The 16,066-nt window shown below is 33.2% G+C and overlaps 2 protein-coding genes across 2 annotated transcripts; both read right to left on the bottom strand.

Moving 5' to 3' along the window:
- Positions 1-1,185: 1,185 nt before the first annotated feature.
- LOC123533743 (uncharacterized) lies at positions 1,186-3,940 on the bottom strand. Its single transcript, XM_045315574.2, has 2 exons — positions 3,591-3,940; positions 1,186-2,522 (listed from the first exon to the last, which is right to left on the bottom strand). The coding sequence occupies exons 1-2, from the start codon at positions 3,793-3,795 to the stop codon at positions 1,339-1,341; spliced, it is 1,389 nt and encodes a 462-aa protein (XP_045171509.2). The 5' UTR covers positions 3,796-3,940; the 3' UTR covers positions 1,186-1,338.
- An 8,656-nt stretch (positions 3,941-12,596) lies between these two features.
- On the bottom strand, positions 12,597-15,729 carry LOC123564672 (ankyrin repeat, PH and SEC7 domain containing protein secG-like). Its single transcript, XM_045358410.2, has 3 exons — positions 15,566-15,729; positions 14,720-15,208; positions 12,597-13,399 (listed from the first exon to the last, which is right to left on the bottom strand). The coding sequence occupies exons 2-3, from the start codon at positions 15,206-15,208 to the stop codon at positions 12,797-12,799; spliced, it is 1,092 nt and encodes a 363-aa protein (XP_045214345.1). The 5' UTR covers positions 15,566-15,729; the 3' UTR covers positions 12,597-12,796.
- Positions 15,730-16,066: the final 337 nt, after the last annotated feature.

Genomic DNA, 16,066 nt, shown 5'->3' with positions numbered 1-16,066 from the left:
AAAAATATACCCAAAGCCTGTTGCACAACTTTGAAAGTAGTGAAAGAAAAAAATTGAATATGACTATTGAAAAATGGGTTTACTCTGGTTCGCATAGGCTGGCTCCCTGGCTGAATGGTTATTGAAATAAATACAGTAAACACTTGATAGGTAAATTTCAAACCTGTAAAATAGCACATTTTTATCTGAGGACTAAACCATATACCTATGTTTGGAGCCAGGGGTAATAATAATATTAATACAGAAACAACCTGTTGGAGTTACTTCCACTGTTAATGAAAGAAACTTTAAATGAAAAATCTGACAGAACATACTGACGGGAGCTAGTCTATGGTTCACATGGAATTTGATTTAAATGGAGTCAAGGCTATGTGTTAACTAATGGCATTATAATAGTAAAAAATATATATCCCCCATCTACCACAAAAAATAATTAAAAAAAACAAAACAAATGAAACTACAACCTTTATTATTTGACTATTGAGATTATTTAACTGGTTCACTCAAGAAAGACTTTTAATACTAATCATTTTCATAAGTGAGACCAATGAATTAGTAGTGCCTTTCAAACAACAGTCATTCAATCACGCAAAAAACTTTCTTTGAAAGCCATTTCAAAATGGTCCTGCTGGAAAAACATTTTTACAAGCCATATATAGACTGAGTTCATTGTCATATATATATTAAGAAAACAAACACCTCTCAGATGTTTTTATTTGCGATAACCTGACCTGTCTGTAAAGTCACTGCGACTAGTCAGCTAGAATCAGAACTTTATTTTTATTTTTTCAAGAATATCTTCAGTTAAATAGAATACCTATATCAAAAAATCATCCTGATTCTATCATTGATATCGAAAACCATTTTGTGATGTAAAAATTATTGATATAATTTGATTTTATTAAATGAGTTATAGATATCATTGATATCATTAAATTGTTTTAAAGATATCAATAAAACTTGATTTAAAATTAATAATGGTACAATGATTATCTAATTAAAAAAATTTTCTGATATATTTGAATACATTTGATATCATTTTTGAATGTCAGTGATGTAAACGATATCACGGTATCAAATGGGTGCGTAGTTAGTAAAAATGGTCTGACATAAATCTTTCAAATCTGTACTGATGCTACATCAAGTATTCATTTTCTAAGTTTAACTTCAGGAATAAACACAGAATGAAGTTTTGAAATTGATTTATTTTACTTGTTTTTAATCTCTTGTTTGATAATATGCAGAAAGTATTCAATATATACATATTTATTATATCAAAGTGTTGTGTTTTCTTTGACATCAACAACTGTCAACAGAAACTATGTCGTACTCTATGTGCTAAGCATGTTTTGGAACTATACACGTCTTGAAGTTACACAACATAAAACAGACATAAGTTATATGTGATGACAACTTTGTTTCCGTGCCCGTTAAAGGACATGTCAAGATCTTGTAAGTTTTTCCTAGTCCAATAATTCTTTCAATATGTACCCTTTTACTGGATATTTTCCTGTCATTAACAACTATTTTCCCAGACATTCTATTTTTCTTTTTGAAGAACGTTGGTACATTAACTCGTACATTTGCTGTCGCAAACAAATCCTGAACGTTAAAACCTTTATCGGCCATTACACTATCCCCGGGGTCACAGGCATTTACAATTTTACACCTTTCAACAATTTGTCTGTCACTGGTAGACCCTCCATAAGCTTCAGAAATATAGTTTACTAATCCACCAGGTGTTGTGCCAACAAGAACTTTAATAGTGTTTCTGTTCTTGTATGTTGAATATGTAGACTGCTGAGCTCTAGGTGCTTTAGGTTTTTTAATTGGGCATTCAGTTCCATCAATTATGATTCTCGTCTTTGGAAATTTTAATTTAAAATCCGACGGCATAAAATACCTCACCAGATTCTGACTTGGCCATATATTGGCTTCCCTCCACTGTTTTGACATAAATATAATCCATGTGTAAACAATATTTTTCACACTTGATTCAGACACTGAGAAAAAAGTTGACAGTTCAAAGTTTGTTGAATATCGCCTTAACTTCATCAAAGTCATAAACAGTTGGTTTTCAACAGATATACCACTTATTTGAAAATATATGTATTTCAAACAGTATGCTGCAGGTCCCAAAGAATTCAACACAAACATAAATTTAGCATATGACTCCAGACCTGTATAAAAATGTATCAGTTCATTGTTGGAAGAAAATCTCTCAATTGAGAACATTGGTGTCTCATCAGTCTGGGTCATACAGCTTTTTACAGTGAATTCATCTTCAAATAGAGGTGTTGCTGTGAATGTCTCAGTCTCTATTACTTCTTCTGCGAAATCAACATGTTCAGTAAAACTTCTCTCCAGGTCTTCTTTACAAGACCTATCTAATTCACTTTTTCTATAATCTCTGTTCAAAGCTCTTTCTTTCCTATTTTTTGCTGTCTCCCCTTCCGCTGTTGTCCAAGGAAAAATACTAGGTACTGCTGTTGCCAGAAGCCGTTCATATCCAGGTTTCAATCCTTAAAATAAAGAAATAAAAGACATGTTTAATGATTTTATTTTAATTTATAAGCAATATCGTACTTCATTAAAGATACAAGATACCCGTTTCAAGGGCGTTTGTCATACCCTAGATTTGTAAATAGACTATCCGGCCTTTTAACTTGTAAGGTACAAAGCATGGATAAACACAAAGAAACTGTCTAGCCTTGCGGGAACCCGGACACCTAGCCTATCTGCTAGGGTTTTTCTAGCCGTCCGGTAATCAATTTATTTAGAAAGTGTAATAAATAGAATTTATCATTTTAATATTACCTTGGTTGCAAAGAAAATGGCAATATTAACCTGTACACAAATACCAGGCTTAACTCAGACCAAAATTCAATATTTTTGTCTTTTGTTTAGTTTACATCTGCATTTTAGCACAACTATTCATTGATTGTATTGATGATTAGCAATTTATCAACTAAATAACAAGCACACTATTTTGATAAAAAAAAAAAAAAAAAAAACGCCAAAAAAACAGATAAATCATGAACGCATTTGATTAACGCACAGCTAAAAAAACGGGCAGAAAGGTAACACGTCTGGTTACCGGACTGCTAGAGCACAGTCTAGGCATGCAGTTACCGGACAGCTAGGCACTACCTAAATACAAAGCTGGTGATTTAAACGTAAGTATTTACTGTACACGATTACAGTTTACTGTGCGTATACACGCGATAAATCCAATAACTCTACATGACTTTGTACTGTGATTCATCCTCCATTATTTGGGTCCTCCCAAGTTTTGACATTTAGAATGCCAGTCACAAATATAAAACAATCCAATGTCAAATTATTTTGACTAATGACCCCTATGACCTGAATTTTAGTCCTTGACAGATTGAAAGACAGTCAAACATGTTACATACCCAACAAATAACCCATTATTTATGATGAAATAAATTAAGACAGTACATTGAAACATTACCCCTCCCACTCCAAAATAATTGTCAGTTGGTACTTTCGTTTTGAAATAAATCAAATTGCAATACAAAAACATGCTACAGGCGAGAAATTATACAGTTTTTATCATATTATCATACCAAAAATAGTCTCCTTTATGTAGTCATCCGGTGTAAAGTGTTTCTTGCATACGACGGACGATTTTGTTGGCGTCCACATTTTCATTGTGTTTTCATCAAGTCGTCGAACGGCCTGTACCCATTTCGCCCTTCTTATAGGATCACTCGGGTATTCATGTCCTCCCCTTTCATGACAACCCGGTACGGAACAACAAGTTTTCGGCATTTTAAGACGTTTAAATTGAATTTATAGAACACGGAAGTAAACTTTCTTTGTTTTTGTGTGAGATAAATCTCGAAGTAATCCGAATGATGGACCGGGACACGTTGCGCCACCTAGTAAGTAACGATAACTCGCCGCTATCTATCATTCACACGCTAAAAGCCCATGGATAAAAGTTTAGTTTATACATAATTTATTTTAGGTCGTTCGTGAAGGAAGTTCTACAATTTATATAAATCACTCTCGACACCTCATTCCTGATGGAATCCATCGCCACATCTAATTAACATATTGACGGTGAACTACATAACCATCTCTCCACTTTGTTACTTAGCGATTATTTAGTAGCCGTGAGGTCAATATGGAAGAAGTGATACATTCACAACATCCGTCGATAATCTTTTTATAGTTCACAATGCTTTCATCAAATATGTGACAAGTTCCAGGTGTTCACAACAGGCGGCGATATGTAATAAAGGCTTTCCAACATAGTAACTATTATTATATAGCACCAACATTTGCAAGTAATTTGCAAGACTTCACCAAAAATAGCTGTATAAAGAAGTAAAGCTAATGTTCAGAAATAAACGAGGTAGTTATTTTACCCGGAATTTTTTGAATATTCGGTAACCTTTATAGATTATTTTCAACTAATATTCTAAACTTTCAGTGTATTTTGGCCAATGAAAGAGCTCCAGTATTTAACTGAAGAATGATAATTTTGATTTTTTTTCCACAATTTCATAGATTTAAAATTAATTATAATTCTGTATTGCAAATCTGTCAAAGAATGGATATACATTGTAGTTACACTTATTGTATATTACTGCGTGGCAACAGCGGACCAAAATCTTCTACTGAAAATTTCCATGCATTTCTTTCAAATGGTTCAGCGTAACTTTAATACTCGCAAATTTACCTTCAAATATATCATTTTAACTGTTATCATTTATTTCTTGTGTGCTTGCATTTCCAAAGCTGTTTCAAGGATTTCAATTTTATTTAGGAGTTTCTAAACTCAATTTGCGGATTATTTTTAAATATGATAATTCCATCTGAAATTAAACAACTGTGTATTTGGATTATCTGGATTGATATGTCTTATTGTCTAAGACATTAACTATTTATGCTAATCATTACTAAAATATGCATGTGCAATTTGATTTTTGAATAAATCATTATGCAAACGTGTCCATGCCGAATTAAAGTATAATATATAATTGTGCTTACATATAAAATGTTTAACAAAAAGTCACAATAAATTCCTAAATGAAGGTATTATATTACTCCAATGAAGTTACAAATTGTGTGCCAAAATGTCCAGCTTTTAATGGAACTAACATATTTTATTCTCGATAAGTTCGAAATGTTTCAATGGCCCTGAACTACACAAGTTAAAATAGTTTGGATTGTCAACAGTAATGTATCAGCCAAAGTTATAGCAGATACTAAAGAGGAATTAGTGTCCTCCTCGGCCTAGGTTATAGCAGATACTAAAGAGGAATAGGGTCCTTCTTGGCCTAGTAGTTTAACTCCGAACTACCCGACCATCAGTAAGGTGATGTATACTAAAGTTTATTTGAAGTCTGTGTAATTATATCAGAATGGAAGTGTTGCTTGTGGCTCATAAAATGGTGATTTTAAGAAACATTCAATTTACAACAATAATAAAAGAGATATACATGCTTTCAAACCACATTCATTTGTCGGTACCAATCCTTTTTCTATGACTAATGTATCTAACAGTATAATTCACTGTAGAAGAACTTATCGAACCTAACTACAAAGTCATTATTGAAAAAAAAATACCTAAAATCAACCAGGTTTGAAATAGTACTTATACATTTAGATTATGCTAAAATTAGACATCGTGAATCACTGGATGGACCACAGATTAGTGGGTGTATCGAGTACTATTGATAGACCTTTTCACATACCTTCATTTAATAAAATTATTATAAGAAATTATCTGAAGTACATCCAAGGACATGCCCTACCTTTAAACTATTAAAAAGTCATTGTCATTTGATATTTAATCAAATAGCGTAAGCTAATGCAACAATTATTGCAAATAAATCGAGTGTGAGACACCCGAGTTCGACAGCCCTATAAAGAAACAGAAAGTTCAAGTACTGATTTTTGAAACATGGAAGGTCCTTAATTCTAGAGAAAAAATATCTCTAAATTCAATAAGGCAATTTGTAAACTTTCTGGACACCTACTTTTCGTATCTTTAAGTTTGGAAAAGAATACTTTTAAGTTAGCTTAAGGTAAATTGACTGATGTCAACCAGAAAAAGATCTGCACATTATTCTGGGACAATTATATAATTGTATCATGCCGGGAAACCGGTGTTCATATACAGTCACATGTATTAAACTATCAATATTGACATTAAGACGCACGTCTGTAAGACAAAAGCTACCAAAAAGAATAAATAAAAACTATAAAAAAACTACTTCACCATAGATGATTGTTAAACCAATCGTTGGCATCCGCTTAGAGTTTGTACGGATTTGACCCAATCACGGATACCATCTTCACATGCATGTAGACAAAACTGTGACTGTCGAAGCTACATTCAGAAACTCATTTATGCACACTGAACAAAATTGCTAACTGCCTCGATTTTTAATATCAATATAATGCATTTAATTCAAGGTAAAAAAATAAAGCGAAATTTTCATGGATTTTATCCCAACCAACAAAATATTTTTTTTTGTAGTAGAACTAAACATTTGTTTTAACAATAATGATTTGCGCATGCACACTAATATTTGGGCTGCTGTTTTAGCAACAATAAAAAGATTTAAAACATTCTGATAATTTCCCAAACTCTGAAAATCTGTTACAAATGTATTGTGTTCATCGTACTTGTGATAATCATATCCATTATAATTTAATTGTTTTGTAAAGATAAATTTTACGAAATTGAGCAAATAAACATAGTAAGGCTGATCAGCAGTTAAAAACATGATAATATGAACAACTTTTCTTTATATCATGCTGTTGTTACATGAACTGCATACTGGTAAAGGCAGATTCTTATGGTTTAGCGAAGTGCTTAGCAATTTTATTCTGTGTATATTAAACCCATTTCCTCCATGTGAAAAAAAAGACATCAGCAGTAACGCAATAGTTTCACAAGAAATACACAACACACATTTAAAACACGTTTTCGTGTTGAGCGGACAGGGATTCTTACATAAAAATTGTTCTTATCATTGTCTGGTTAAGTGCACGTGCTGCATAAGACAATATAATTATGTTTACTATAATGCGAACTATCTCAGTGGATGCATTGTCACTGATGTATTTCTCTTTTCACAAAAACCTACACTTGACTCATTCAAGTATAGGTTCTATAGATTGTTCATTTCGTTTCATTTCTGATAGTAGGCTGTCATTATATTATGAATATACTGCATATCTGCATATGCCACACTTATATTTTTTGTCTGGCAGTAATGTTTGCTTGCTTTTTGTGTTACATATTTTTTTCTGTAAAAGTCCGCATTGGCAGTTTTGAAACATACAAAGTTACATCATAAGATACAACAAACAGTCTTAAACATAAATCATGTACATCTTTCATCAAAGCATTTTATAATTATATGTTGAATGGAATCCAGAATAAGTGTATTTACCATCGCTAACTGAATGTTTACATAGAGCTGCTATTACAATTAAATGTCATATTTTAAAAGTAAGCAGCCATTATTTTCCACTTTCTTTAGTTGCATTACATATTTATAACACATGTGTGTTTGCCTACGTACTTATCAATGAGTAATGTTTTAAAGTTTACATAGACTAGTGAATATACATGTACACATATACATTTTTATTTAATGTTTCCATAGATACTATGCATTTATCATCTGTTGTTTTCCGGTGAACTTCTTAGCATCTTGTAGACCTTCATTTCTTCTTCTTCTGCAGGTAAGAATTGTCGCTGTTACGGTCTGTATTGTAACATCATTAACCTCTAACAAACCTTTTAAATTCATTCCTTAAGTATCACGACTACAAATCAGCAATTATGTAGGGTATTTTTCTCCCGCCTACCTCTTTTATGACCACGGAGATACGCTTGAGCTGGTGCTAGCACGCATGAGGCTGTTGCACATTTAATTTAACCTTTCATGAACATACTCATTCAAACTGAGCCTCCTTTTAATTTGCTTAGTTGCGTTCTAAGCTTCCAAAGGAACATCTTTCAGATTTTGTTAACAATCGCAACTGTTTTTACTTGCTGTGTGTTGGCTGAAAAAAGTCTTGTACTCAGTGTTGTTTTATTTGCTGGTCCTTTTGGATCATGGAGTCTATTCAATTTTGCTATGATAGAATTCCGGTTAAGACGGTACTGTGGGATCGTAAGCGAAGTTTCACATTTCATTACTCTCATTACCAGACTCAATAAAAATGAGTCTGCAATTACTTTGCTTCGCTGCGTTCCAGATTTCCAAAGTGCTTATATAGATAATTACGATTTTTACATATAAGGTCCCATTACGGATAGAGACGGGGAGGTATGAGAACATTGCAGTTGAACAGCGTAAATGTCCGTTTTGTAATAACATAGAAACAGAACAATTACTATTAAAATGTAGTTTGTATGATGATATACGCTTGCAGTTAACGCAAAAAGCAACAGAAGTCGAACAAGATTTTTTAACATTTTCAGATAAGGGTAAGTTGAAACTATTCCTCGGTGATTCCAGGTTGATTAGATTAAGTGCCAAAACCTGTTATAACATTTTAAATAGAAGAATGTTTTATCTATGTAAATAATGTCCATACAACTTGGTATCTTAACATGTATGATACTTTGTATATTACAAGAGGTTGCTGCTAATCCAGTCTCTTATGATCTTAATAAGGTGACATTTGGTTGTCTTAGATCTTTCTAAAAAAAACAATTAAACAAAAGAAAAAATTAAAAAAGAATAAATTTTTTAATGTAATTCAGCTGTAAGCTTCTTATCATCAATGCATTTTAAATTAGGTATCATCAATTCATTTTCCTGTTTAGCTCGACGTTTCGAAGAGAAAGTATAGCTATTGCACTCGCCCTGGCGTTGGTTAAAGTCTTTGGTAAAGTCAAATGTCTTCGTTACTATCGATGATGTTGACTTGAAACTTAAAGTGGTTGTTTACTATCAAAGTCTACGCCAGATGGACAATCCCCATAGCTCTGATTTGAACAGAGTTATTATTATTATTATTATTACACCAGATTTATATAGCGCCCTTTTCATGATCAATTTCACGTTCAAAGGCGCTTTACATAGTTCAAATGCAGCCACACAGGGCGCATAATTCATCCTCTACTAGTACAGACATAGAGCGATCTGACCAGAGGGGGACAGAGTGAGACAAAGCCCCCACGACAGAGAGATCAGAAGTCAGATACAGGCTTGTCCGGCTAACTTAGCCTAGCTCGTTGCGAATAGACCGCCTGGTTCTTTAACGTGCCCAGTGTATAGCACTGATACACGCAAGGATTGCCTGGGTTCCTGACCAATACACCTCTCGTTGGGTGGGAAACACTGAAAAGCGTTTCTGAAAATTCCCGAGTAGTTGCCGAGGATCGAACCCCCGACCTCAGGATTGGAAGGCCAGTGTGCAAAAAGTGTCTTCTTCTAAACTTAGAATTTTTTGGTTAGTATTTTTGATAAAGTTAACTATCTCTGTTACCATCAAAGATTCTGAAAATTAAAGTAGTTAAGTAGTTATTTACTATCAAAGTCTACACCAGGTAAAACAATCCCCATAACTCAGATCTGAACTATGACAGGGTTATGCTTATTTTTTATAATAACAGATTCCTATTTTACTATCATAGCTTTTGAATTGAAACTTAAATAGTTATTTACTATCAAATTCTACATTGGGAAAAACAATTTCCATAACTCTGATTGAATTTTGACGGAGGTATGCCCCTTTTAACTTGGAATGTATTGGTTAATGTTTCTAATAGAGTCTAAGATAATAATGGCTTTTGACGTGAGACTTAAAATAGTTATTTAATGTCAAAGTCTACACCAGGATAAACAATCTCCAGCTCTGATTATGTGTTTGAGGGAGGTACGCCCCTTTTAATGGCAATGTTCTGGTTCTGAGTTAAACACTGAGAAAGGTCGAATGTGCTATCTTATGGACAGTTGTGTTGTGCTTCAATGTAATTTTAGGTCGTACTTTTATTAGCTTTTGTTTTTTTTTTTTATTAGCGATTAGCAACAACATCTTGGTTTTATCATTGTAGTTATATGTACATGTGAATGATAGACATAGTGTAGTATAACACAAGTCTCTTATAATTCTAATGTTTTGAATAACTGTGTACTGATGTTTTTAATTTTTTGGCCCCATGTGGTTCTGGGACGATCTGTGTATGAAAAGAATTGGAACCACTGCCTTACCCTTGTATGATCGTAAGAGGCGACTAATAGGGTCTTAACATTTGGTTTTGCTGTAACTCTATGATTCCAGCAGGTAGGCAAATTTTGATTCAATACCTCATGTTTTTATTCCGATGTAAATGAGATATGATATCAAAATTTGTAGTCCTGTTTGGCGCCATATAACCTATACTGTGTTGGCGCGCCGTAAAACCCAAATAAATAAATAAATTTTAATTATTTTATGTACTTGTATTGTTTGTACAAAGATGAGACTATAATAAGGAATAAAACTATCACTGCATCTTATTTTTGACATTCACACCTATCGCAGGATGTAAACAATTTATTGAATTAAGCGAACGTGAACATGTTAATGAGATCTCGTATTCAAAATAGGCATTTAAGTGCCATATGTAATATATCACTTCGAAAGACCTGAAAAAGTTTACCATTGCATTTGAAGTGGATCTTTAAGAAACAGATCGATAAAGAAATATGGGTCAAAAGAAAGAGTTACATGTCATAATTCGTCCTTCCAACTGAGGTAAAATATAGTGTATTTTTTTTTAAACTATGATATACATGCGGGTTATGTTGATAAATCAAGTGTAAATTTCATTTTTTAAATTGTCTTTTGCCGTTGCAAGAATAAATATTTATTGCAGAAGCAAGATTGTGTAAATATATGTTATATATTGGGTGATGGCGTTATCATTTTAGTAAAGTTTAATATCTTGTCGACACAATTTAGGTTGAATATCGATTTTCCAGCTTTTACTGCTGGTGGAAGACCCCAGTTGCCTTTCAGGGCATTGTTTAAGAACAGAACAGAATAGAATCTTTATCTTTTTTAAGGTATGGACGGACACCTTGGCGGAATCAGCCAGAAGGAGTATTTGTGTGATAATCAGTGCTGTGCGTTAAATGTAAAATAGTACACACTTAATACATTATAGCTAAGCACAGTATAAATGCGTACCAGTGCAGAACTGGAAGTTGTTTTTTTTTTAATCAAAAAGTGTACATGACATTTAATATGAATGTATCTCTACAAGCATGATTAGTCCATCCGTCCCAAAATCTTGTGTGTCCAACTCCTCCTAAACTATCAGCTGGATTTGCTTCAAACTTTCATAGATGTGCAAATGACCATAAAGGAAGGAGGATTTTTTTCTGTGACAATTTTGCAGGAATTATGGCTCTTTGATACTTTTGTTATATAGAATATAGAGAAAAATCTTGTGTGGCTAACTCCTCCCACACTATAAGCCTGATTGGAAAATGAACACAAAGAAAGGATTATTTTCTGTCACTATTTTACCGCAGTTGTTATGGCCCTTTGATACTTTTGCAATATAGAATAAAGAGAAAAATATTGTGTGTCCAACTCCTCCCACACTATTAGCCTCATTTGCAGATGACCGTAAAGAAAGGATTTTTTTTCTGTGGTTATTTTACCGCAGTTATGGTTCTTTGATAGCTTTGCTGAAAAATCTTGTGTGTCCAACTCTGCCAACACTATTGAAAGGATATGCTTGAACGTTTCACAGTTTAAGGACCTTAATGTGAAGATGACCATAAATAATATACTATTTTTCTGTGGGTATTTCTTCTAAATTATGGCCCTTTCATAATAAAAAAAAATGCTATTTAGAGGATGGCGCAGTATGTGGGAGGGTCCGTGTCCTATGGAGACAACGTGGTTATTATACAAATGTAATTAAACTTTGTAAGATATTCACAATTTGGATAGTCGTTCGCATATAAATGTCATAGGGCATGTCTCAACCGTCAGCAAAGCCAGTTCTGACTGGGATATTCGTGGAAACATGAAGTATTTCAATAACATATATCACATATTGTAGTATTTGAAGTCATCAAAAACAATACAGTGTCAGACAAATAGTCACGTCAGTCTAAGTGTTAGATCTTTCAATTTGCACGTACAAGACAGATCAACAGCCTTATAAAAATATCAAATAATTTCAAATACGAAACAATCACTGACAATGTGGCGATGTTAATAGAACGCAAAATCATGATTTGAACAGTTGTTTTGGCAAGCATAATGATTAAGTTAAATACACTTTGTTTGAAAAAGAAAAGATAAAAAGATATAAATATGTACTTGATAATCAATACGAATACATGCCAACATGGTGAACAATGATACAGTTTCTATTCATTGTTATTAATGCTGAAATCAAACATTTATTTAAAATATGTACGCACAATTCTATGATTATACATAAATCATTTTGATAGAACGGGATTATGAATTCGAGTTGCTTAATCTTCACAAAACTGCACGAATAACTTGTTCTGCAGTTATTGCCACATTCTTAAAGTTATGCGAAAACAAACCATTTCGTTTTTATAATGAGAACTAAAACAAAGAACTTGTATATAACATGTATTAAATTTGACTTTAATAATTCGACTAGCTTGTGATGAAATAAATAAAAATGCCCGTGAGTATAAGAACATAATGCAAGTTTTAAACACATTTGGTTAAGGCTAAGATAAAAACAATCTGCGCATTCTGAGATGAATTTAACAACGGTGTGAGTAATTATTTGATAGTAAAGAAAACTAGTCTAAAGTTTCCAATCCTGAAACATTATAAACCATTTGAGATTCTTAGGGATATCAAGTTTGTTTATTTCTTTTTGTAAATTTGAACCCGGTGTAAGCGAGTCTCTCACCGTCCGTCGAGCCAAGGTCTGTAATGATGGAGGTGTATTTAAGGACATTTTGAGGGAGACATATCTATCATAGCATTTGTCTCGTCCTTTACTATAACCTCTAGATGTCTTTTGACTCTGACTGTTCATTTGAAATCCAATAGAAATTAGCACCTTTGCTATGCCCAGTCGTGTTTTTGTGTGAAAATCATGAACGTTGCTGGTGAACCGTAGCAGTTTTGCTAAAGGTGTTTCTCCTAGATTATTTACCATATTAAAGCGACATCCAGAGTGAATAAGTTCTTGAATAGTTTCCCGACAGACGGCGCCACACGCAATATGCAAAGGCGTTTCATTATTGACGTCATCAGGAGTATTGACGTCATGTCCGTGTCGAATAATTTCGACTAGGGCGTCTCGGTCGTTTTTAGCAGCAAGATGAATTGGCAGTTTTCCTGAGGAAGATTTGACTAGAGTGTTTGCACCAAGATTGACTACCCAGCATACCATGGGACCCTGAAAATATCATTATCAATAGAATGAAAAATAACAGAAGCTGTTTAGTTGATATTCGTAGTAAATAACATCATTTCAAATTTGAATATTTTGTCATTATTCCATGTAAATTCGCACTTTAAGGTAACAGTAGAATGGTGTAGCGCTTGATTTTCACGCGCGCGTGTTTGAATAGACAGAAAAGTAACTGACTGGATGTAGTTAAACTAGATATAGATCTATTTTTTTTGCATTTTAGTTGAAGAATATTCACTAAATCTACTTCTGTTTGGTACAATATAGAATTACCGAAAAAAGATAAACCCACGTTCAGTTTTTATGCTGTTTGAGACATCTGATAACAAACTTAAATAAGCAAATCAGAGCTAAATATAATAAGGTATATGTTAATTTTGAATGGGAATCAAGTATTATCTGAAAGAAATGTTGTCACTTTCATGTCTTTATATGCATATTACAGATGAGAACGCTAAATACATACTGACAAGATAAAAATAGAAGACTGTCAGATCTTTACCGAATATGAACAAATCACTGTCGTCGGATGTGCTCTTTAAAAATTAGATTGCAGTTAAAATGTTAAGATACCCGTATTAATTATTTATACGTATATAAATCCTGTAAGATGTTTTGTGTTTACAGAAAATAAACTAAATAATACAATTTATCCTGTCACTTGCAGTATTTTCGACCCGATATCAGGGTGCCGTATATCTTTTTTGATATACCGTCAGTTGATCATGTGACCAGTGATATACGGTCAGTTGATCATGTGACCTTATGATCGATATTGTTGTCATAAGAAATTTTGCAGCGAAACCATCATCATTGTGTTGGAAATGTCCGAACTTAGAAAATGAATGGTCAAATAATGAGTTTTTATTCAAAAACGAAGAAGTTATTGCGATTTTGCCGGTAATCACGTCAATATATAAGTGACGTCATTACGAATATGACGTCATTAAAGCGGTTGTCGCACACTTATTTTTGTAAAATAAATTGCCAAATATCGGAAAATGAAGTAATGACAAGATAAATAGAATAATAGGTTGGTGCCTAAGATGGAGAAAGTTTATCTGGCTCGGCTCCGGACGTTATCAGGTTCGCCTTCGGCTCACCCGATAACCTCCTCCACCTCGCCAGATAAACTTTCTCATCTACGGCACTAACCTATTATTCTCTATATCACTGTTTGCTTCAACATAATCTATCTATTTTGTTCTAGTACTACAGTACCTGCTAATTTACGTTCCACATTATTAAATATAATTATGGACATTTCTTTCCGAATTTAATTTGTGTAGAAGTAGGTTAATTCGCCTTATTTTTCAGCTGACAGGTCAATATGGAATGGATGATGCCGTCGCCCCGCCTGTCTACACTGTCTATATCAGCTCCGGCCTTCATCAACTCTGTAACAATGTCGAAGTGTCCGTGGCAGGCGGCAATATGTAACAGAGGTTTTCCATATATATGACCGTTAACGCTAGCACCTTTATCAATCAATTCTAAAACGATGTCTCTATCTCCTCTCTCGATGGCCAAACACAGTAACTTATTGGTCGCAGTCTTTTCATTCTTGCTATAGTATGTTCTGATTTCTTGGTCCAGTGCAGAAAGTACGATCTTAACTTCTCCATCATGGCGTTGTAAAAAAGCATCGCATAACACAGGAATGAGCTCATCTGTTAGCTTAGGTTTATGAAGTCTAAGATGTTCTTCCAATGCTGTAGTTTCACCGTTTTCTGCACACGATTTGATACATTGCAGCGCGTACCCTGGAGAAACTTTCTTGTCTAATATCTCCATCTGAAATATAATAAACAGTTTGCTAAAATTTGAATGCTATTATTTGTACACCTTAAATATTTGCCTTAAAATTCAAAGTATTAATGGTTGTTTTGTCGTTACAGATGTCATATTAGTACTATTCATTACATATGACTGTCTGTATCAATCAAATGGAAATAATTTTAAAATCGAGCTGAAATTGAAAGCAATTCCATCCATCCCCCAAAACAAATAAATAAATAAAATGAATGAAATGACTTTGATATAATCATAAAAGTATAATATACAAAACATTCTACTTAAACATATTTTCACGCAGTTTTAAAATCGAAAATCTTGATATTAATCCAAAGCATATACACAAATCTCTTAAACCTTGTTCAGTTCACTTTACGTTTGACATATGCCACAATGACCTTATATATTAGTGAATGCTGACTAAAACCCGTCTTTATATACCCTAGTGTTATTTACAATTCAATCAATATCATAAGAGGTTTTATACAATGATATCAATTTCGGTTTTAAAATCTAATTGCATGATTGAATAAGTAAGGACAAATATAGAAATCACTGAAATATAAGTAATGTTTTTTATTATTATAGGAAGCTAATAAATTCAAATAAATGTCAGTGTTTATCAAATATCAAACCATTATGTCTTTTTGCACGAATGTTTTCTTTGCGCACTTTGCTACTTTATTTACAAATTAATTTCTAGATTACAAGCGGTTTTTTGAATAGTTTCTTTCACGCAACTTATCAATATAATCAGATCGGGGTCTATAATTAGCTAATTTACTCTTCTGTCATTTGTACATATCATAATGACATCAAGTTTCAAAAGACGTGGCGTCAAGTTGAGGTTAACACCGA

Source organism: Mercenaria mercenaria, chromosome 2 (assembly GCF_021730395.1).
Source record: "Mercenaria mercenaria strain notata chromosome 2, MADL_Memer_1, whole genome shotgun sequence".
Taxonomy (NCBI): Eukaryota; Metazoa; Mollusca; class Bivalvia; order Venerida; family Veneridae; genus Mercenaria; species Mercenaria mercenaria.
The sequence above is the reverse complement of the archived record's forward strand: the minus strand, read 5'-3'. Positions and strand labels throughout refer to the sequence as shown.